At 36.7% G+C, this 23323-nt stretch overlaps 9 protein-coding genes across 9 annotated transcripts; 4 read left to right on the top strand and 5 right to left on the bottom strand.

Moving 5' to 3' along the window:
- Window positions 1-60: 60 nt before the first annotated feature.
- BRETT_003174 (uncharacterized protein) lies at window positions 61-600 on the bottom strand (the record flags this gene model as incomplete). The annotated part of the gene is made up of 1 exon (XM_041281686.1): window positions 61-600. The coding sequence occupies one exon, from the start codon at window positions 598-600 to the stop codon at window positions 61-63; it is 540 nt and encodes a 179-aa protein (XP_041139477.1).
- Window positions 601-1122: 522 nt separating this feature from the next.
- BRETT_003173 (uncharacterized protein) lies at window positions 1123-1476 on the bottom strand (the record flags this gene model as incomplete). Its single annotated transcript, XM_041281685.1, has 1 exon — window positions 1123-1476. The coding sequence occupies one exon, from the start codon at window positions 1474-1476 to the stop codon at window positions 1123-1125; it is 354 nt and encodes a 117-aa protein (XP_041139476.1).
- Window positions 1477-4156: 2680 nt separating this feature from the next.
- On the bottom strand, window positions 4157-5809 carry BRETT_003172 (uncharacterized protein; the record flags this gene model as incomplete). The annotated part of the gene is made up of 1 exon (XM_041281684.1): window positions 4157-5809. The coding sequence occupies one exon, from the start codon at window positions 5807-5809 to the stop codon at window positions 4157-4159; it is 1653 nt and encodes a 550-aa protein (XP_041139475.1).
- A 2608-nt stretch (window positions 5810-8417) lies between these two features.
- BRETT_003171 (uncharacterized protein) lies at window positions 8418-9953 on the top strand (the record flags this gene model as incomplete). Its single annotated transcript, XM_041281683.1, has 1 exon — window positions 8418-9953. One exon carries the CDS (start codon window positions 8418-8420, stop codon window positions 9951-9953), a length of 1536 nt encoding a protein of 511 aa, XP_041139474.1.
- A 97-nt stretch (window positions 9954-10050) lies between these two features.
- On the bottom strand, window positions 10051-11508 carry BRETT_003170 (uncharacterized protein; the record flags this gene model as incomplete). Its single annotated transcript, XM_041281682.1, has 1 exon — window positions 10051-11508. One exon carries the CDS (start codon window positions 11506-11508, stop codon window positions 10051-10053), a length of 1458 nt encoding a protein of 485 aa, XP_041139473.1.
- A 70-nt stretch (window positions 11509-11578) lies between these two features.
- BRETT_003169 (uncharacterized protein) lies at window positions 11579-19108 on the top strand (the record flags this gene model as incomplete). The annotated part of the gene is made up of 2 exons (XM_041281681.1): window positions 11579-11608; window positions 12263-19108. The coding sequence occupies 2 exons, from the start codon at window positions 11579-11581 to the stop codon at window positions 19106-19108; spliced, it is 6876 nt and encodes a 2291-aa protein (XP_041139472.1).
- A 285-nt stretch (window positions 19109-19393) lies between these two features.
- BRETT_003168 (uncharacterized protein) lies at window positions 19394-20572 on the top strand (the record flags this gene model as incomplete). Its single annotated transcript, XM_041281680.1, has 1 exon — window positions 19394-20572. The coding sequence occupies one exon, from the start codon at window positions 19394-19396 to the stop codon at window positions 20570-20572; it is 1179 nt and encodes a 392-aa protein (XP_041139471.1).
- A 326-nt stretch (window positions 20573-20898) lies between these two features.
- BRETT_003167 (uncharacterized protein) lies at window positions 20899-21603 on the top strand (the record flags this gene model as incomplete). The annotated part of the gene is made up of 1 exon (XM_041281679.1): window positions 20899-21603. The coding sequence occupies one exon, from the start codon at window positions 20899-20901 to the stop codon at window positions 21601-21603; it is 705 nt and encodes a 234-aa protein (XP_041139470.1).
- A 241-nt stretch (window positions 21604-21844) lies between these two features.
- On the bottom strand, window positions 21845-23269 carry BRETT_003166 (uncharacterized protein; the record flags this gene model as incomplete). Its single annotated transcript, XM_041281678.1, has 1 exon — window positions 21845-23269. The coding sequence occupies one exon, from the start codon at window positions 23267-23269 to the stop codon at window positions 21845-21847; it is 1425 nt and encodes a 474-aa protein (XP_041139469.1).
- Window positions 23270-23323: the final 54 nt, after the last annotated feature.

The raw sequence follows: 23323 nt of genomic DNA, 5'->3' as shown, positions 1-23323 counted from the left end.
GACTAAATACAACAAGTACATAAATTAAATATAAAGCTTACACATTCACCTCAAGGATATTCATGCAGAGTTCTTATATATTGCATCCTGTATGTTTATCCATTTAGTGCTATCATTAACTTTCACCGTAGGCACGAATCTAAGCAATATTTTAGAGTGATGGTTGTAAATATACCATGCCAACGTGTGTATGCAACCAACTGCAGGCTTAAAATCAGGGCGAAAAGTGGCTCCACATGTACAGATATGTGTTACCGAGTCCAATGCATCGCGGGCATTCCGCTGTTCAGTACTTAGTGCGTCTACATTGTTCAAGATCAGAGTCAGTATATGATCTTGGTCAATGTGCTCGATATTATCAATATGCTTGAAGCATAAGAGCAGCTTTAGTCCATTATGCTCGATTATCACAAGCTTGTTGGATTCTAGCAAGGCGAGTGAGCTACTTAGAAAGTTACTACCAAGCCACGCCTGTAAAATCAATAGGCTATCTTCATTCAACTTTAGTTCTTCATTCTCCGAGCCCGAATCTGGCGATTCTTGGACTTTAAACAAATTTTGCACCAGATTCTCTAAAATTTTCCGGTCGTTCGACTTCATGAACTGTAGAAAGCCCACCACCTTCCAATGACATTGTGAGAATGAAAAAAAAAAAAAAAATAAAGGAGAAAACTGATAAGAGTAAATGCTTTCTTGTAATATAAATGATGGAGCATAACTTATTTACCTCCAGATCCAAGACATATTATTAAGAAAGTTGTTCATCTATTGATTACGAAATCAAGAAAAAAAATCTCATTCTAAATCGAAAATTAACATTCCTCACTTACCAGGAAAATTTAAAGACACTCTACTCTTAGCAATTTACAAATCATAATGACAAATTATGCATCGACAATATAAAATAATGTATTCACCTGAGAAACCTCAAGGAAACAAATACACAACACAAATACAGGATCAATTCATACATCAAGTCGTGAAGTAAAAGCACTGAAATGAATTATTAATTAAAGTGTAGCCAAAAAAAATTAATCGAAATAGATTAGACAATAAAGAAACCTCAATTAGTCTCCGACCCAAATGTAAAATGTCATGCTGATATGTAAGAATTCAAACCACTTACAACAAGTAAGCAGCGGCACCAGCAAGAGCGGCCAAACCAGCAACGCCAGCCTTTGCAGCAGCACCAGTGGCAGTTGACAAAGTGTTAGCCTCGGAAGAGGTAGCAGAAGAGGTGGCAAGTGTGCTCTTAGATGGAGTTGATGTAGCTGGGTGAATAGTGCATGGGCAGTCAGTGATAGTCAAAGTTGTCTTACCAGTGACAGTGTATGTCTTGTTGTTCACAGCAAATGTGGTAGCCTCTGGGCAGTAAGTGGTGAACTCAGTGACGATAGTGGTAACATCAGTTGAGTTGGTGTAGTCAGCTGCGGCAACAGCGGCGAGAGCCAAAGGAGCAAGGTAAGAGAATTGCATTTTTGATAAGTGAACTAGTTTATTGTTTGGTTATAAGCGAAAGACTAAATAAGTAGTTTGTCTAAAGGAGAAAATTAAAAGTTTTCGAACGATTTGGGAAAACCACCATAACTTTTGTGGAAAACATTCAAGCTTTTATAGCCATACCGAGATTCATAAGGAATATGTAAAAACACAAATAGACTCTAAGTTAATTTGGTCATAGGCGGCATAAAACCTAAATATAGTAGCGAAGTTTTGTCATTGAATCGTTAGACCTCTTCGAAGAAAGAGTTTTCATGAATTGCACAACCGACGGCTTCTATAAATAGGAATGTCAGAGCTAAAACTCAATTTAGAAAAAAAATTAATTTTTCTAGATGGACGTCTTATTGTATTAACTTTCTTAAAAAAAAGTTTAGCACAGGGAAGCTAGACAATTCTACCAAACCCAAAGGCACTTTTTTTTTGTTTCAGGTAATCACCCTCCTTAGATTTATGCTGGGCCAATAATAAGGATGCCTAATTTTCTGTTAAAAAAATCCGGCCAATGTTCCTGCCGATGTAATCAATATCTCAATGCTCTAGGTTATTGTCCATATTCTCTATTCCAACGTGGAAAGAGTACATTCGACGAGAAAAGAGTATCATTAATATTTCTTCAATTTACACTCCTCAAAGCTAGTAGCTGCCACTACGTAGTTGCTGTTTTTCCCTCCTCCTCACATCGGAATTTTCTATTCCCTCAAATTCTATTACTCTCCCCGTTTTTTTTTTTTTTTCGTTCGTTTCTTCTTTTTTTCTCCCCTCTTCTTTTTTCCTCCCTTCTCGGTTGGTAATGCTTTGTTTTCTTTTGTTTTGTTTAGGTATCTTTTCATTACTCGATGTTTATGTGTGCCATGTGCGCACACATATTTTTAGGTGTAAAGACCCATTCGGGTCTACGTAATTTTCTTTTTTTGAAATCTCGAACATAGTTTTTGTTTTATTCCACTACCGTGTTCCCATGCTCTTTCTTAAAAGATTTTTTTTAAATTAAACTAAAACTCTGAAGCAAATATTCCTCCACATTATTACGGGATAGTATTATCGACTGTCCTTCCCTTTGAGTCCCGCTTGCTCATACTCTGGTCGCTTTTTTTCTATCCTCCTTGCGCTCTGTAGATAGAGCAAAATTTTCCTTCCTCTCTCCATTTCTTTCGCATTTTAGTATCTATTCAGATTATGCCAATTAAACATTTCCAAATTCTGATGTAATTATCAATAATGTGCGATAGAAATTCACATTTTCGTTATATATGTGTTCAATATTGCTAGCTTTATAAAATGTATTGTGAAAAGTTTTATCATCTTGATAAATCTTAAATGTCCTGAATTTGGGCAAAAATAATTCTCGCTACCCTTCGTTCGGTTTTAAGTTAATTACGTTCTGGGATACTTCCGCAGAATCCTAATTTCAATGTAAGGATGTACTCCTTCGCATTTTCTCCTTACATATTGTTGCTTATTCATTTCACCTTTAAGAAAACAAAAAGGTATCCTTTTGGTAGTGACTTCAATGCTCTGTGGAGTTCTATTTCAATGCACAAGAAGTCGGATTTCGTTTAATAAATTGTTTAAGAGTTTCATCATACGCAACATCAACATTTTTTTCACGTATAAAAAAGCTAAGTGTTCGAATTAATTATTTAATCTCATTAGTATTATATGCATATCAATTATATTTAAGTATGCTTTTTTACTTATTGACTGAGATTCGAGGTATTTTTGATACTCGAAGCACAGAATATTCTTCATTCAGAACAATTGAACTCCTTACGGATAGTTTGAAGTCAATTTGTCTATCGCTGAATACTATAATTCTGCGTACACGGATCCGATGTCAAGTGTTAAAAATATGTCTCATAGGTTATTTTGGTTGTTTGTGTCTAAATGATATAATAGAATGAAAAAATCCTATTTGATTATTTTGGCTTATGTAAGCATGTGTCATGTGAGGAATTTTGAACTTCTCTAAATCGGCATTGCCAAAAGAAATTTACTATAAAATGAAAGGTCCCTTTATTTTTACATTTCGCCATTTCATCGAAGAAATAAATTGTTTTCAAACAATATATAATAAATTTACAGACTGTCGCTATTAAAAAGTTATAGCATAGCGGCTTGTCTTAGAAGCACACCATGAAATCATGGACACCCAAGTATGATCGCTCTTCTGTGTAATATATAAGTCGATAGTCAGAACTCAAACTATGCCGCCTTGTTTTGCATCAAGAAAACCTCATTCAATAGGATTAAATGCTTTTAGCGTGGACCCCTAATTTTACTGGGGAGCTGGCACCACCCTTAAGATTAACCAACAATCTTACTATCTTCATTATTTTTCACTGTGTTCTTCCTCGCCTATTTTACGAACTACCTTCCTTTAATTTTAAAAGCGCGTAATTTGTATTGAAATGAATCAGCTACACGATTTCAACGAATCAACAATATAACGAAAACCTCATAAAGTAGTGGGCGTCACACTTAAACCAGCTAACTAAAATATTACATATTCCATAATATATATATATATATTTTTCATGTTCGTGTGAATTAAAGAAGGCCCGATATACTTAAACAATAAATCGAAATCATGAAATCATAAATATTCCTATTTCGGAATTAAAATCGAACCTGCTAATTGAAAGCAGTTCTTTCTCTAATGAGTTGAGATGCCAATATTTGCTTCTTCGTCGTTTGAAGATGGTTCAATGTATTTTACAGCAGTTTCCTGGTCGAATTCATCGACGTCTGGATCCTTATTTTTTATTTGTTTGTCTGCCATTTCAAACGACATATTCCTTCTCTCTGGTCCAATAAAAGTAATAAATACAACGTATACAAAAACACAGCCAACAAAAATAGCCATCACTTTTGCATAATCATAGATATGCTTACCAGAAGGAGATATCATCGGAAACCGTTCACCCAAGGTAGACTCGATGGTAGAAGAAGCAGCCGAGGTCAAGTTACCCAATTGGTATGCCAATCCGACAACAAACGATCGAAAAGATGGAGGGGCCAATTCAGAAAGATGAACTGGAACTATTCCCCAAGCACCCTGGATGAAAAATTGAAGAAAGAAAGCACCTGCATTAATAGCGGAGCTAGAAACAAACGCCCACGGATAAATTAATGCACCACCTGCAATACAGCATATAATTATGGATACTCTTCTTCCTGCGAAGTTTGATAAGTGTGCTATAATAATTCCACCACACATTGCTCCTATATTTGCAACACAATTGGTTACTGTTGATTTATCCTCGGAAAATGAATATCTAACTGTAAGTAGAGTTGGATATAAATCCTGGGAACCATGGGACATAAAATTAAAGCCAGCCATTAAAAGAACCAAATAGATGACCATAAGCCAATATGACTTGAGAGCACTTACAGCTTTTTTAATAAAGCTGACTTCTTGAATACCATGCGTTCTATTAAACGCGGTAGCTTTCATTGCCTGGTGGAATGCTTTTGTTTCTGGAAGAAATGTTCTAAATATTACAATAATGAACATCACTCCTGAACCAAACCAAAACATTGCTCTCCAATGTTTTGAGGAGTTATCTGAAATAGCCCTTTTAAACACAACAGCCATAAGATAGCCAAAAGTATACCCTTGCTGTAGGAAGCCAGAGACAATTCCTCTTGCTTCCATTGGACAATCATCTAGTGCAGTTGCGGCGGCATTTCCATAAACACCCCCTAATAAGATTCCAAAGACCGCTCTCACACCCAGAAATTGTTGATATGTTTGCACGAAGCCTGTTCCTACTTCAAGGAAGCACACAAGAAGTAAGTTTAAGATTAGCGGCCATTTCCTTCCGTATCTGTCCCCAAGATATCCGAAGATAATACTTCCCACCGAACGTAGCATCAAAACTAGGGTTATTCCCCAAGTAATATCTTTGACTGATTTTCCAAATTGCTTGGAAAGTTCAGTGATATTCATAGATATAGTGAAAAAATCATATGCAACCCAGGACCAGCCCAAAAAGGCAGATAGTATCATCAAAGATTGTTTTCCCTTAATCAAGCTCAAGCCCTTCAAAGGATTTAATTGTCCTTTGTTTTCCCTAATATTTTTTTTTGAAGGAATCAAATCAGTTAACCTAGTAATCAGATACCTCCTTATAGATGGCCAGGTCAAATTCAATTGAAGTTCATCCTGTTCAGATCCGGATATACACTTGGAAGCAGTTTTTTTGAAGTCTGGAGAGATGGTGGAAGTTCTGGTAATACCTGAATCGGTATCCGCATCAGGATTATCCTGTGGTGTATTGAATTTTTTTGTATTTGTTGTTATCATTAATTATATTTGAGAAGTACTACAGAAAGAAGTATGATTTAGTCAGCATTTCATATGAGGAAATGCATTTTTTGCTATGATTTCCACGATATGGACCCTACTTATATAGAATAAAAATGTTGAAAAGTGGTCATGAAGTAATATCATGATTCCTTTAAGCAATCCCAAGATTTGACAAAACCTTGTTAATTTCTTACGGGTGTGGGGAATGATGTGAAATTGGCCGCTAAAGGTGATTTAGGTCATACCTTGATGCGATGCAGGAGAAATCAGGACGGAGCCCGCTCAGATTGAATCACTTGCCTGAAGAAACAATAAAAAGCATCACGTAATATTTTAGTTCTACTACATCTATTATCAGAGCTTTGAAGCATAATCACCCACTCGCTCTTTTTCTCCAATATTAAGGCCGAACTTTCTGCAAGAATATTTGTCTTCTCAATTGTGTATAATTATCGCAGCATCGTCCCACTTTGATTTCAGGGTTTATCAAGTCCTCTTTGGGTTGATTTCATGGCAATTTCAATTGGTCTTCTCGTGTGTTAATTCTCTAAAGTTTGATATATGTATTATGTATGTAATAAGGGACTTCCTGTATACTGGTGATTAAATAGATTGAGTACTAGCGAACATTGGCAATACATTGTTCGTGCTTATACAATTTTACCGGGCTGAAACTATAGATATGTATTGAAAATACGTAATTCATTCTTACAGCACAAAATATTTCAATCTTTTAACATTATTTTAGGTTTAAACAAAGTAAATTCCACTAAATTCAAGGACCATTTATCCGGAAAAAATCAGACATCATGAATATATAGAGAAGTGATTGAAATTTTCTTCACATGAAAAAAAAAAAAAAACGAATATCACACACTTTTTTCCGTCTCGAATATGTGCCGTCGAATCTTGGAATTACCCTTCTTGCCAAGCCCTCTTTACACCATAAGTGCTTGCTTGCAGCTTGGAGCTAAATACATTATTAACTAAAGTTTAAATTTTTATATGTGCTTTTCTGTTTAGTACGCATTACAGTCAGGTTCCCTGACTGTTGGATGCTATTAGTTTATCGCAAGTCGTTAAAGAAGAGAAGAAAAAGTATAATATAAAAGAGATCAAGAAAAATAATTAAAAAGAAATATGTAACAATAAAATTGATTACGATTAAATCCATGATTGTATTGAGTGACACTTTCTTGGTAATGAAGCAGGACAGTGTATCTTTCCATACATTATTATTGAATATATATTTTTTAATAGATTTTTTGTCGGAGTTTTCACCATACCTCTGATATGAAATGACTTAAATATACTGTTTACTTCTGATGAATTTAACATACATTAATCAGTACCCTGTGGTCCATAGGTATATCCCCTCGTTTCGAATAACGCTACCATACATTAAGTACTTACAAGGAATAGCAGTACTAGATAAATTATCATACTTTTTCTGTATTACATCGTTTTATATCTTCGTTTTTACTCGGTCAATATGGTAGTGGTGTTATGATATAGGCTCAAAAATATATTTGCTGAATATAGCCTGAAGAATAATACTGAAAAAGGATTTGTTCGCGCACAGAATTGATGACACAATACGACAAGATTCTGTTTTGTTCAAACAATTACAAATTATATCCTTGAAGTAGAAGCAGTTTCCAAAATGTCAAAACTTTAATGAATCCATTTTTAATACTTGATCCGAAGTTTTGTACAGCCCTTTGAGAAAATTATCAGCGATGTATGCTTGTCCTCCTGAAACAATAACATTTAAGGCAAGGATTTCGGTTCATCAAATTGTGCCTCGATATTAGAATGTAGAAATCTTCAACGGCATGATTTTCTCCCTCAGCTAATTTAAAAATAAAATAAGTGGTTAACATGTTTGATTTTCAAATAGAGACAATACAGAGAGTATAGCTGCAAAAGAACGATTCAACCACTAAATGTCACACAGTAAGAGATATAAACATTAAAATGATTTGGGATTTCTAGAAGTAAGAACTCTCTAGCTTGTCTCTGTGCATACAATAAATCATCGATTTTCGATTGACAAAAATTCTCTGCTATATTTGTTACGGAGACTTACCGAGTATTTTGAATAGCTTGAATGGTCATACTGTATTTAATAGTTAAAGAATTCAAGGACGCATATACCATATTTGTGCATAAAATGAAAATCAGTTCTAAAACTTTTTTTTGGAACTTTTAGTCTCGCAAATTGCTGAATAGTGCGGTCCGCAATTTATGTCAGTCCATCCGATTAGACGACGATAAGCTGTGGCATCTTATGACATTTATTTTCCGAAAAAAAGGTTATATATTGATGCATTTTCAAGAGCTGAATCCATAAATAGGAAAAATTAAAATTTGAATTTCGAAAGAGAGAGAAGGGGGAGGGGGCAAAAAACATTTTTTGTGAAATTCTCAAAAATACTAACATAAAATAATTGGACAGAAACTCAAGATATACAAAAACAGTTGGGGTTAGGGTGAGGTAACTAAAAAATTACATCTCAAATTAATTTCACTTACTGTGCTACTACAATTTCTTTGAAATATATTTTTATATTAAATCGTACACAGGTCAATATATATAATAAACATGTTTAATGCTAATACAAATGATGAGGATGTCAACATGTCCTTAAATAGGCTTTGTAGGGCTTATGAGATGCCTGCAATTTTTGATCCTGCTAAAGCTGTTACTACATCATATACAGATGTCAACAAATATAGACAATTAATGTTCCCGAATAACATGTACAGTGATGATATTTTTGAGGATAGGCCGCAGTCATCTAAGCAGCAACCACCCGCAATTGTTGGTCAAAGCATCGCAAATAACTCCGGTATTCCGCTCAATTTGATTAGCAAAATGCCATCGTACCAGTGGAACTTCAGACACGAGGATGATCATAAGTCATACCATTATATTCATAGTCATCGACATCACAAGGGTAAAAACATTCTAAATGGGCTTGGAACAGAATCTATTAGCTCTCTAGCTGGTACTTCTGCTAATTCAAATGCGTTGAACTCTAGAATGATACGCTTACCGATTCAGAGCAATTCGGCATCTGGTAATATAACTAGCGAATGGTCAGCAATGAATGGATTACCACTATACAATAAAGGTATTCTTGAAACAGAAATTCGGTGTCTGAATATGGATAAGGTCGAGAAGAAGATACCTGTTACTAATGTAGCATATTTCTCGGATACATTTAACAAAACAATAGATGATACCGAATATGTTCATTCCCAGGTTATTACGAACAAATTTATGAATAATAAACGAATAATGAGAAATTATCAGTGGATGTTGTATTATAATCGGATGACAGGTGGAAAAAGACTCGAAGAGAATCCGGCTCTACGTTATGGTCAAAATTCCATTGTTAATGTGCAAACCGTTGAAGATTTTCGTTTACAACGTGAAAAAAGAAAACAAAAATTTCTCAAATTTCGAAAAATAAAGGCCGAAATTGCAAGTAGGAAGAGATTTAGAGAGCAAAATCGGCAGAAACGACTCGCAGCCAGAAGAATAAAGCCGAAGAAAGAGCATGGGAGTAATGATGCGGCGTCGAATTTTGGCGAATTTTTCTCCACAGCTGGATTAATGGAAGAGGATGCAGTTAAAAATAAGGATGGTCTGGCAAATAGTAAGCATGAAAAAGAGGAACAAGAAATATTAAAGCCGCTTTCAGCCGAGGAGCAGCGGCAGGAGAAAGAAGAAAAGGAGGAAGAAGAAAAAGATAAAGCTTTGGAAAGTCAAATTCCTGAGTTTGAAGATGAAATTTCTTTAGATGAAGGTGATGTCTCTTCCACAACAGGCGAGGATAAAAATAAACAAGTTATGCCAACGGAAGAACTAAAGAGTGAAGTTCGGGGAATATCCTTACCTGTTGCTGACGATACTCGTGAGCTCATAATAGAGAAGGATTTTTCGAGTGACGATCCGGAGCTGCTAGCCATTCAGAGGAAATTGTATGGAATTCCTGCCGCAAATCATTTGGAGCAACAAGTGTCTGAATTCAGTGAAATTCTAAGATCCAAAAGGGTATTAATCAAAAGAGTTCCCAATCCAAACGCCATTGGATACTGTAATATTCGTCGCAGAAAGCCGGCATTTCTGTAATTCTTATAATAATTTAATACTGTAATCATGATAAAATCTATATTTTTTGTTAAAGAAACACACTAAACCAAAAAAAGTATTGAGCTCAATAGCTTATCTATAAAACTTTGGCATGCTTAATGTCATGTCTTATTCGGTTGACCAATAGGAGAATTATACAACATAGTATTGCAACTGGCAAAAGAATAAATTTCACAATTGACGCCAATTTGTTCAATTTTGCCTCAAGTTCTGGATTTGGCATTGAGACACGACTAAGATATTCGTGCTGCATACCCTGAACCTTGTTGTCCATAGTTTGACTGAATTGCTCGACGTGACGTTTTATATTTTTTTCCTGACTTCTCGAAATGCTTTCAACATTTTCAAGGATTCTTGAATGTTGTTGCATCAATTGTTGTAATTTATCATAACGGGCTTCAAGTTCATCAAAGCGCTTATTTGATTCTTCCACATGTCGGAAGACATTATTTGTACTGTCAATCATCTTATTAAGAAGAGCTTTAATCTGTCGAGCATCAGATAGCACGGATGCAGATATGTCTGAAGAAGAACTGCCACCTTGTACAATCTGTCTATCAACCAAATAATTCTGAATCTCAGAAAGCTTTGAATAAAGATCTGACACTGATTTATCTGAATCAGAGATTTTTTCATTCTCATCCTGTTTTTCTTCGGATTCCACTTTACGTTCAAGCTTAACAACGTTTCCATTATGTGTTGCCAGTAAGTTTTGTCTACAGTCAGCCTTCAATTCAGCCGTGACTTTGTTGTAAGCCTTGAGTCTCAAAAGCTCAAATTGCTCATAACTTCCCACATCCTTCCGTGATGCAGCGGTAACACCAATATGCAATGCTTGTGATTTAATAAGAGAGTCCAAATTTATTTGATTGCTTTCAAAAAGAAGCTTGTTGTCAGCAGTGATTTTTAACCAATCTTTAAAGTAACCGACTTTGACTGTAACTGGGACATTCGAATTCTGGTATTCGTATTTGTAAGCACCAATATAATCGTTCTGAAGCTGAATATTTTTAGTGCCATCATTCATAAAAACCTTGATAACGGATCCCAGTTTCCTGTCATTTGTATCGAATGTTATCTGGAGTCCAGTGTATCTTGATGGGCCCCCATAACCATTATAATCGTATGCTGAGGATTGCTTCTCATCATCATTTACGACAAAAAAGGATATACCAGCACCTGTATCACCGACCTTACCTAAGGATCTCAATGTCAGTTGGAACTCAATTTCACTGAGGCTTGGAGCATTCTTGTAAGACTTTGACCACAAAGATCCAACAGTAATTTGTCTTTCAATGTTAGAGCTAATGGTGGGTTTTGGAGTAAGAATAACACGACCCTCAAAAAACTTTGCCGATCCTTTCGCCACCCAAGTATCTTTAATTGGTTGTATGTTCTTTAATTTGGGCAAGTCTGGTATTGAAAGATCTGAAATTTCATTTTTCACTGCCGGAGAAGAAATATGCGAACACCATGATCCGATGGAAAAATATGCCGACCATAATAGTATTCCTTTTGACGTGAAAGAAACCATTGTTATAGAAGGAACGCCCTTGCTGTGTTTTAACTTACCCTTTTATTACTGTGAGCTTTAGCAAGTTAATATGAACGATGAACAACCTGTGAGCCAGAAAGTAGAGAAATCAATCGGAAGCGAAAAAGCCAAAAAAAAAAGAGGTAGGTAAGTTCATTTCTTCGTAAAACGTTGTCTAAAAAAGCGTCGCGTCGATCAGTTCATTTCTTGTCCAAGGGAAACCCTTTTTTCCCGTTTCTCCCTCGTTTCTGGAGCTCAATTAAAAGTTTCGTTGTCCCAAGTTCAGAATTCAGTTTGAAGCACAAAACATTATTTGCCTATAAGCGGAGTTTTCAAATTTGTATTAATATAATGTAACAACTTCCTTTTTTTTGACAATTATTAGGATAAGAATTGGCGTCCTTTTTTATTTGAAAAAAGTAGCCTGAAATGGCCGAGAGCTTTCGATTTGACTTTGAGCAGTTTCTTCTTCTTTTCTCGTTCAAAAAAAAATTTAATCTGAAGAGAAAAAGTTTCCGGTGAAGTATCATCGCTAACGCAATGCTTAGGATTATCTTCAATCATTAACCAACTTTCTGTTTCATTCGATCTGTTTATTGATATATTTAGGCATTTTCTTATTTCCACAACTTTCAAGTGGGCTTTCTGATATTGAAGCAAAAATTAACGAGGAAATAATAAGAAATTTCCGTCATTAAACTATATACAAACGCACTATTTTTCCAGTGTTTACACGTTACATTTAACATCTTAGGTGCTTGCTTTCTCTGTCACAAACAGTTTGTCAGTAGAAGGCCGCCATATATTGATAGTTTTGACGTCTGATAATAATATAACTGGGTGGGCTACCCTTGTGGGCCACAAGAATATATCTAAAGAGATCGCCAACGCTACTGTCTCACAGATTTTCTTACTCCTTACGAAGTTAAATAAGGAGAATTCGGAGCACATTACAAAAAGCATTATATATCTCATCTCATCATATCCCGCTTCATTTGAACTTGTCTTAAAGCGTATATTAGTTTCGGTCACAGCTGAATTTGTTTCATCGAAAAGAAATATTGATCAGAAAGGCAACACAACAAAGGAAAACAAGCAATTAACTCCGTTTGCTCAGCTATTCCGGACACTTTGTACTGATTTTTTCAAATATAATCCAAATAAAGCAGTTTTACTTTCGAAGCTTATTGTCACTTCAGATTGCCAGCCACTTCGGCTTTGTCATCTAAAAGAGTTTTTTGACTTCGTGAATTTTGATTCATACGAGAGATTTCTGGTCACAGTTGCTACTGAAAAGGTTATCTCCATTGATTTAAAGGACCCTCTATCAAGCCCATTTATACAAGATTTGGCGGAGAATTATTTGAGTTTATTGCATACAATTGCATCAGCTACAGCTCGTGTCATCAGTGCTCCTTCAGATTCTTTTGAAGAAGAAGAAGGAAAATTTTCTCAAATACTAAGAGCGTTTTTTGTTTCCAGGGTTTACTCACTAGCTCAGAAACTAGTTGTTGTCAACGAATTTTTTGCAAGAGTTGATAAGCAAAGTGTGGAAGAACGTAAAAAATTTAAGAAGACACTTGAAGTTATTGTTCTGTTTATGCAAACAGTTGGAGAAGAAAAAATCCAGAATTCTCTAAGAATGATTGATTCAAAGAAATTGTTACCCGATAGGATTTTGGGTAGTATTCTTGATTGTCAAAAGCCTGAAGCGATGACGGAGGCCATTACGGTACTATTGTCAGAGGTTCTTTATCCGGGATCTCAGGAACTTGCAAAAATTGGGACAGCTGATATGACTGCCTTAACTCCAGAGAGTATCCCAGAAGCCACAGCTAGGGGATCTCAGTTGAGAACAATTATGAAAAAGCTGAAATGCCAACCCAAATGGGATATGGTATTCAATCAAATTACATCTAACTTTGATCCTTCTTTGGAAAAACATCAAGGTGATAGTCCTTTGATTACTGCAGCTTCTCTTTCCGAATTCATTTCATCTTTGTGCAATGATACTGATCTTGATGCTTTTCTTCAGGCTGTGTCTAAAAGCTCTAATATTCCATTGATGAAGTTAGTCCTTACAAACTTACATTCACTAGACCCGAATGTTGGAGCTGTTGATGTTTTGAATATGAAATTGAAGCCTATTTTGGCCACTAGCAGTAATGAAAAGAATACGCCTTTATATTTTGAAAGTGTTGCTGCTTTGGAGGTTAGAACAGTGGCATTAATACAGGAGCAAGATATGAATGATGCCGCAGTTACACAATTGTTCAATAGCGATTATAAAACTGTTCCAGGATACATTGTGTTGGGCTGTCTCGTACTTTTAAAGAATGCTGGTGATACTGCTGAGAGTCGTATTATCCTTAACATGATGCAAAACTTCATCATATCAATGTTAGATGGAGAATCCAAGTATTTGGGTGCGATTTTGTCAACATTTGAGGAGGTAAATTCTCAGGAATTATCTAAACTTTTGGTGAAATATTACAATTCCAGAAGGAGTCAGGATTGCATCAAGAAAATTTCTAGCCTTACAGCGTCGTTTTCAAATGATAATGTGGTGATGGCACTTCTTAGTACTTCAACTGGATTTCCGGAGGCATTTGCTGTTGCAGTGACATTTTCCCAGTTTGGCTGGAATAAATTTGAAAATTTTGTGATGACGCAACTTGATAGAAGTATTGATGTTGTTGCCACAACGATCATTAGCTTTATGGAAAAGCAGGCCACAGTAGAATATGAAAGTGCTCAGCAAGGACGGCAGCTTTCTTCATCACTGAAACTCGAGACAGTGTACTTTTTGATGACGATCCTTGGCAAGCAAAAACTTCCACAAAAGATTAGTGAGAGGTTTCGTGATTTGGAAGCGTTGTGTCTTCAGGCATACCCACGCCTGATAAACTTTGGTCAGGGACATGACAATGCAATTCTTAAAAATAGTAGTACAAATATGTTTTCCGTCGATGTGGAGAAGGAAATGAAACGGTATTACCAGAAAATGTATAACAAAGAGATTGAAATTAAAGATGTTATACAAATGCTTCAAAAGCTGAAAAACAGCGACGACCCTCATGATCAGGATGTTTTTGCATGCATGATTCATTCACTATTAGACGAGTATCGTTTCTTTGCTGAGTATCCAGTGGATGCACTTGCAACAACATCAGTTCTATTTGGAAACACCATATATTTCAGATTAATTGAAGGTTCCACTCTTTCAATAGCCTTACGGTATATTCTTCAGTCTGCCCGGGAGCCTCCTCAAAGCAAGATGTTTAAGTTTGCAATTCAGGCCTTATTTTCATTTATGAAGAGGTTGGGAGAATTCCCCAAGTTTTGTTCTATGCTATGCCAGATCCCATCTCTGCAATCCCAGCCTCAACTTTTTGAGGCCTGTCAGGCTTCAGCTGCTGGAAGGGCTCTTCCTGCTGATTCAATTAAAGGGTCTCCTGTCAGAAAGGCTGAAGCGTCATCTGATATTGTGCAATCCAAGTTTATTTCAATCAATCCAGTTGATATTGGAAATGATTCCCCGGGGCAAAGCATTCCTCCGGCTGAGGTTTCTGATCGTATACTTTTTATGGTTAATAACATTACAGATTCCAATGTTGATTCACGTGTGGATGAATTGAAGACAAAGCTAACTCCTAAAGCGTTTGAATGGTTTGCAAATTATATTGTTATTCAACGTGCGAGTATTGAGCCAAATAATCAGTGTCTCTATGCCGATTTAGTGCTTAAATTTGGTTCGCAATTGCTTTCAAAATTTGTTCTTAAATCTACAATCAAACAGATAATTACGATTATGAATAAACTTCATGGAAATGGTGTGAGTGCTGAAAACAGTGAACTACTATCCGCGAGAGAGCGTTCACAACTAAAGAACTTGGGTTCTTGGCTTGGTAAAATTACGCTTCGCCAAGGTCAGCCAATCCTAAGAAAGTATATGTCATTTAAAGATCTTTTATTGGAAGCTTATGAACAGAATGTTTTTGTGAACGTTCTTCCTCTTGTGACAAAGGTTTTACTTTCTTGCAAAGACTCATCTGTTTTTGCATATCCAAATCCTTGGCTTCTAGGAATATTACGTGATTTGAAAGAATATTATGAGGTTGCTAAGTTACCTTTGAACTCGAAGTTTGAAATTGAAGTTCTTTTCAATACGCTAGAGGTGAAATTGGAGAATGTGGACACTTCAGGAATCCTTTCTGCCTACAAACCTGGGGAGCTTGCACAGAAGTTGAATCGGCGAAAAATGCTGGTAAATATGACTCGTCTTTCCTTGAATGGGGAGAAACAACAGGTACAACAATTACGCGATACTCTTCTTGGGAACGCTTCTCAAAATGCACAAAATCTGGCTCTTAATAGCCAGCAGCTACAACAGACACAAATTGAGCTACTTCAACAACAACAACAGAGAATGCTGCTTATTGCAAGACAGCAGCAACAGCAACGGCAGCAACAACAACAGATGCAGATGCAAATGGCTAGCTCAGCATTTGAAAACTTGAAGGGTACAACCATATTTGTTACACAACCAAATTTGAGACGCTTGTTCCAATTGTCTATGACTAAGTCCATAAGGGAAATTCTCCCTGCGGTTGTCGATAGAACAGTTTCTGTCTCTTTGGTCACAGCAAAATCACTGATTCTTAAAGACTTTGCTCTTGAAATAAATGAGTTCAAGCTACGGAAGGCGTACATTAGCACTGTTAGACGATTGGCTGGATCATTGACATTGGCATCATGTTGGGATTTAGTCAAAGAAAGTATTCAAATTAATATTACGCAATACTTACAATCGTTGGGTCAAAAGTTGGAAGTCAATGTAATGGATCAACTTCCTCGTGCTGTCGAAGACAATATTGCAATTCCAATTACGATCATTCAAAATGCTTCTATGGATAAAGCTGTTGCCGAGCTTGATGATGTTATGTTGCCTGCAATTGCCCTTCGTAGACAATTTAGAGCTACTAGGCCTGACCAACCATTCTGTGACACTCAGCATGCTTCAAGATATGCCTTGAGCTTACCTGAACCTTTGGGTATCCGCCCTGGTGGTGTTAGTGAAAAGCAATTCCTTCTCTACGATGACTTTGGAAGAGCCGATGAATCAACTGCTTTGAACCCTAAGAATGTTAAAATGTTTGGTGGGGTTGCCCAGGACCTTTTGTCACAAAGATTGGATCAACAAAAAACTGAAAGGGCGAACGTGGATGTGAATATTCAAAGAGGCTCGCCGACTGTCGGTGACACTCCGTTAGTTTCTGCCGGTGTCTCTAGTCCTCAAGATAACTACAAGAGATACATTTTGGCTTTACAACAGTTATTGGATAACGTTCAACAGAGTGCATTGGTTGTGCAAAAGGAACTTCCAGAAGCAAAGTCTCTTCAAGACATTCCATCAAATTCGATGCCCAAGGTATTGGCACTTCAAGCTCTTGGGCTTCTCACCAGAATTGACAATGTTGACTTATGTCTGAAGTTTGCCCAAATGGTAATGGACATTCTTTTCAATAAGGAGCGTACTTCCACACATTTGGTTACGGAATGTTTTGTATTCCTACTAGATGAAGTCTGCGGCTTATCTTCTATTGTTGCACGGTTTGTCACAGGCTGGTTGGTTAATGCCGAAGATGAGAGGAAGTATAACAAAAATGTTCTAGAAGCACTTATTCGAGCTGGGATGGCGTCGTTGACGGATCTCGATTATATGCTCGCAAAAGGCATAAGAGGGCAATCGGAGGAGAATAGTAAAAATAACAATGTGAAAAAAGAAAAAGAGCCTTCAATGAAATCCGATGAGAATGAATCACCAGATGTTTTGGCAACGGAATTTGCTCTTGATATTATTAAGGAATTGGTGGTAGATAAACCGATTGCGTTGAGATCAGATTTCTTAAAGACTCTTAAGGCATTTGATGACATGAATGACCACAGACTCGTAACAGCTTTGAACTCGTCCAAACCACCGGTCGGAATTTCGTCCCTTCGTGATTATTTTGCTTATCTCTTTGCAGAATGGGTCAAGTTATATAAGTTCTCACATGATAGTACAAAAATGGAGACTCAATTTATCAGTCAGCTGTTTGATATTGGAATTCTCAATAGACCGGACCGGATGGTTCTCTTTTTCAGTACTGCTATTGAAATGGCATCCGCAGCATTTATCAAGGAGTCTGATACCAGCAAGAGGAGTGCTATGGATACATATTCTTCTGTTGATGCGTTGGCAAAATTGATTGTTGACCTACTTCTGATTCAGGAGGATGCATCTGAAAAGAGTAAGTCCAAAACGGAATTCTTACGCTCTATTCTTTCCGTCTTTTTACTCACATTTTCGCACGATCATGAATCATCAGGCCCTGATTTCAATGAAAGACCTTACTTCAGAATACTATCTACATTCTTGTGCGAATGGGCTGAGATTAGGCAGGCACACTTTGCTGAATTCGTGTCCAATGAGGAAGAGGCGAGACGCCTAGATCAATTTTCGTACCAGCTATATGATACCCTTGCAGAATTTTTCTTGGTCTTACAGCCAGCGGCATTCCCTGGTTTTACATTTGCTTGGATGTGCCTCGTCTCCCATCGAATGTTCATGCCCATGCTCTTGGAGCAAGGTGCAGAATCGCATTCTAAAAAGGGTTCGTGGGACAAAGCTGCGGCCTTATTGGTAGCTTTGTTAAAATTCCAAAGTGGTTATGTTGTTGGTAAGGAGATTCCGGAGGCCGTTACTGTCATATATAAAGGCACAATAAGAATTTTTTTGGTTCTTTTACATGACTTCCCCGATTTTCTTGCTGAGTATTCTTTTCAGCTTGTGGGTTCGATGTCTCAGATGTTTATTCAACTAAGAAATGTTGTGCTTTCGGCAACGCCGGAAAATGTTTATGTTCCAGATCCATATCAGCCTGGATTTAAGGCCGATGCAATACGTGAAATAACTATTAATCCCGTTATTGCCGGTCATCCTGAGCAATTGTTAATACAGACTGGAATCAAGAAATCTATTGATATTTATATCAGGGTTCCATCTGATCATCTTCTTGATCAGATCCTACTTGTATTGAAGCTTGGTGCTCCAAGCTCGGAATCTGGAATTGGCTATAAGGGTACCCATTATGACTTGAAGCTTCTTAATAGCTTAGTGCTCTACATTGGATTGACTGCAATTGAAGAAAAGCCTCACAGTAATATTTCTTTTAATTCGAAGTCTTCCCAGGTTGCTCTTTTGATATCTTTGATGCAAGAGGCTGATATCGAACTTCAATTCCAAATTCTCCAATCAATGGCAAATAATCTTAGTTATCCAAATTCTCTCACGCATTGGTTCTCATCTATCTTTTTATATTTCTTTGGCCTGAAATCATTATCGCAGACTAACGAAGATTTACAACAAGTTATCACACGTGTTCTTCTTGAAAGGATCATTTGCAACAAGCCGCATCCATGGGGCGTTGTTGTTACCTTCATAGAACTTTTGGGAAATAAAAATTATGATTTCTTTGACCTTCCGTTCACAAAGACTGACTCCGACTTCAAAAGAATTTTCAGTTCTTTACGTACTCATTTCAGTGGGAAGGTTTGAGAACAAATGCTAGCTAGCTATTTCACTTTTTCACTTTGCTTTTTTATTTTATCATGTATCATAATAAAGATATATATTATTTTATTGCTTTTTGTATGCGGTATTATTTTTGGAGCGGCTTTTTTTAATTTTTTTTTTTACACTCCTTCCGTCATCACCTTTCGTAGACATATTGAAGCTCCGCCTACTCATTTTATAACGTGGAAATGTTCAGCAAAGTTATTATCAGAAATAATATACTTATTTCACCCTGATATAAAACGTTGTATAGGAGAAAATTTTTAAATGCTCTCAGGATTAAGAAATCGTCTGAAAAGACACTCATCTCAGGAGAATGAGGACCCCTTTAGGGAAGATGTGGACAGCCGGAGAAAATCTAGAAGACCAAGAAATACTGCTTTTAGACAACAACGTTTGAAGTCGTGGCAGCCAATTTTAACACCTAGAACTGTTTTGCCTCTTCTTTTCTTGCTCACAGTGGTTTGCGTTCCCATAGGACTTGCCTTTATCATAACGACGTACAATATTCAGAAGGTTGAGGTCAATTATAGTAAATGCGACGAGTTAGCACAATCAAGCTATAAGGATATTCCTAAAAAGTATTACGGTGTTCATTTCAAGTCAAAAAAAGAATCATCTATGCAATGGAAATATGATGACAATGTGTGTACGATTAAATTTAATATCACAAATGATATTAAGTCATCAATTTACTTATATTACAAGTTGACTAACTTTTATCAGAATCATAGAAAATATGTTGAATCATATGATTGGGACCAGCTTCGTGGCGAAGCCGTTTCAAAAGGAGCATTATCTAGTGACTGTGGAAAAATGAGAATACGTGATAACAAGATCGTTTATCCTTGTGGCCTCGTGGCTAATTCTTTATTCAATGATACATTTTCAAATCTGACTGGTGTAAGTGGTACAGATGATTATAAATTTAGTGCATCGGGCATAGCTTGGAAGACCGATTTAGGCTTGTATAAGAGGACGAAGTATAATATCTCTGATATTGTGCCGCCTCAGAATTGGTATAAAGCTTATCCAGATGGGTACACCGAAGGCGATCTTAATGCTCTAGCGAAAAATGAGAGGTTTATGAATTGGATGAGGACTGCCGCACTACCATCCTTTCTCAAACTTTATGGAATCAACAGTAAGGATGTTTTGAAGAAAGGAACTTATGAAGTTCAAATACAAATGAATTATCCCGTGACGATATTTGGAGGTACGAAAGCATTTGTTTTATCTACGTCCAGCATTATAGGAGGTAGAAATATGGGTTTGGGAATATGCTATATTATTGTCGGGGCAATTGCAATCTTTTTCATGCTCGCATTTCTTGTTAAGCATGTATTTACGAAGAAGAGGTTGAATAGGGCCTTTTTAGATGATCTAGGCGGTGAAGGATTGGCCAATGCCAGTAATGGAGAGCAAACTGCAAGAGCTATTTTGTGATTCCTAATATTAAGTGATTTATCACTTGTTTATAAATCCTGCTGGGGAAAAATTTTGTGTGTCTGCGTTATCACATATATAAATTGTGTAAGGATGCGTGAAGCTGCTTTTTTTTTGTCCTGAGATATGTACAAGCAAACAATCTTAGCAGGCGGCACACAAGGGGGAAAAATTACATTTGGTATGTGCAGGTAAAATTTCAATGTATCATTTCATTTTCATACCTGTTGGGGCGGCCTCTCCTTGATGTTACTTTTTTCTTCCAATCTTCACTCCGACTTTAATACAGAAAATACAGAAGTAAAAATAATCAAACACAAATAATAATGTCGAGGGTGAAGAGAATTTCGAAAGAATTGGAAGATGTTAAGAGGGACAAACTGTCACACGTCACACTTGTGCCCGTTGACGAAGATAATCTTGAGCACTTGAAAGGTACGTTTGAAGGCCCACCAGGAACACCATATGAAGGTGGGCTTTTTGAGGTTGATATTAAGATACCAGATGAATATCCATTTAAACCACCAAACATGAAATTTGATACAAAGATATATCATCCTAATATATCATCTCAGACTGGTGCTATCTGTTTAGATATTCTTAAGAATGCCTGGACACCTATTCTCACATTGAAATCAACTTTGATATCTTTACAGTCTCTGCTACAGGATCCCGTGCCTACTGATCCTCAAGATGCACAAGTTGCGAAGGTGTACCTGGAAACACCTGAAAAATTTGCAGAAACTGCTGCGAAATGGACAAAAATCTACGCTCCAAATGAAAGCTATAAGGTCCCATCTGGCACGAAACCATATGATTACAAGGATTTTACAAAGCATGCCTTGGCACAGGGACATCCAAAGGATGAATGTGCCAAATATGGAATTGATAGAAATAGTGTTAAGATTTTTGAAGATATGGGCTTTCCACAGGACAAAATCATTTCCGCATTTAGGAAGCTGAATTTGAAGAAGGTCAGGGAAGATGATGTTCAAACACAGCAAAATGTTTTGGATGAAATTCTCCAATGAATGCACCTAAATAGGGGCCATTATTGGATGTGAATCTTTTGTATGTACTCGTGTTGAGATTGTATTGGAATCCTATTTGCTAGCAGATTATATATTCAGTTTTGCTGAAAATCGTTCTAACATCAGTTTGATTTTTCCGCTTACATACATATATAAAAGTGTTTAGGCATACCTATAATTCGTATTCCTAAGTTATTTCAGTCTATGTATTATTCTCTCATCAGCAGCTATCTAAACATAATCAAACTTTTTTAAATCCGTCCTCCGTATATCCGGATGATCCATTTTGGGAACCATTTCCGTGTCTTTTTCCATTTCTTCCCTTTCTCTTTTTGATAGTTCCACTGTCCTTCCTTAACTTGGCTTCTATTTTCACTTCATTTCCATTCATTTTGATGGTACTTCTTGCGAGTGCTCTCCTTTGAGAATCTTTCTGCACAAAGTTCACGTAAGCACCGGCCTTATCAATTTTAAGAGAGTCTACAGGACCAAAGTGGCTTTCAAGAACTTTTGCTATGGCATCTTCAGATGAATCTTTATCGATGTACTTAAGAAAAATTGGATAAACGAGTTGTCCCTTTTTATTCACTGAAGTAGTCTGAATAATGGATTTCCTGGAGTCACCCCCCCTAACCTTTTCAAATCCATCATCCGAGTCTGCTCCCTGGTGATGGTGTTTTTTACCATCCTTTCTCTTAGTGGTTCCTCTCTTAGATACAGGAGAAAGTTCCTTCTTTGATTTAGTTGGTCCAGAGTGCGGTGGATGGATGTCAGCAGTTGGCTTACCTTTAGTAGCAGATGCGATCTGATTTGCCCAGCTAAGACCTTTTTCAGGAACTGAAGGCACAGGCACAGGTTTTTTTGGAGTGGCCTCGGCTGTCTTCTTGGCATTCTGTTCGGTTGATTGTTGCCTTTTAAGATCGGGCGAGATTGCAGTAACCGATGCATGTGAATCCTCACTATTTATCTGACTAGTCTTAAAAGTCTCATTTTCAGAGTTAGATTCTTCATTTTCACCGTCTTTATTGTTCATAATAATGGATGGTTCGGTCCTAGATGTCTTGACAACAGCATCGGAAACGATGCTCGTTTCTTTTAATTCACCATTTGATTCAAATACTTTGACCTCTTTATTTAAGTTCTTCACAATATCAGAGTCTGCTTTACCGTCCCCCTTAATTTTATTGTCCTCTGCTCCATTTCCGTCATCGTTAACATATTCATAATCAATGTCAGGAACAAATGTCATAACATCATTATAAACGTCATAAACGTCTTTACCCTTTATTGGGACCAAAACAAATGTCTGAACGAACTTATAAGCTGGCTGCTCATCGCATATATTCTGCTCGTTTTGCAAAGCAAGCTCTCCAATGGTAACAATTAAAATGGTATCTTCAAAAGATCTAGAACTTTCAATTGATTGAATCATTACCTTGGCACCGCAAAGCTTGGAATGATCCCAATACTGTTTAATGCTTTCTATACCAACAATATTCTCTGCTTTCTCTGCAAAGGGATTTTTATAATCATTATGCTTTAGTACAGCATCCTTATAGTAGAGTTGGTACAATTTCTCATGGTGAGAATTCAACAGATTGTAATAGTATGTTACAAAAGCAACGGAAATTCTGTTTGGGTTCCTCTCATATTCATTGAGTGTCATCTTTGTAAATATACAAAATGATTGAATCGTTGAAAGAGGCGCAAAGAATATAAT

Source organism: Brettanomyces bruxellensis, chromosome 9, assembly GCF_011074885.1.
Source record: "Brettanomyces bruxellensis chromosome 9, complete sequence".
Classification (NCBI taxonomy): domain Eukaryota; kingdom Fungi; phylum Ascomycota; class Pichiomycetes; order Pichiales; family Pichiaceae; genus Brettanomyces; species Brettanomyces bruxellensis.
Note: the sequence above shows the minus strand (reverse complement) of the source record. Positions and strands in the feature narration are given on the sequence as shown.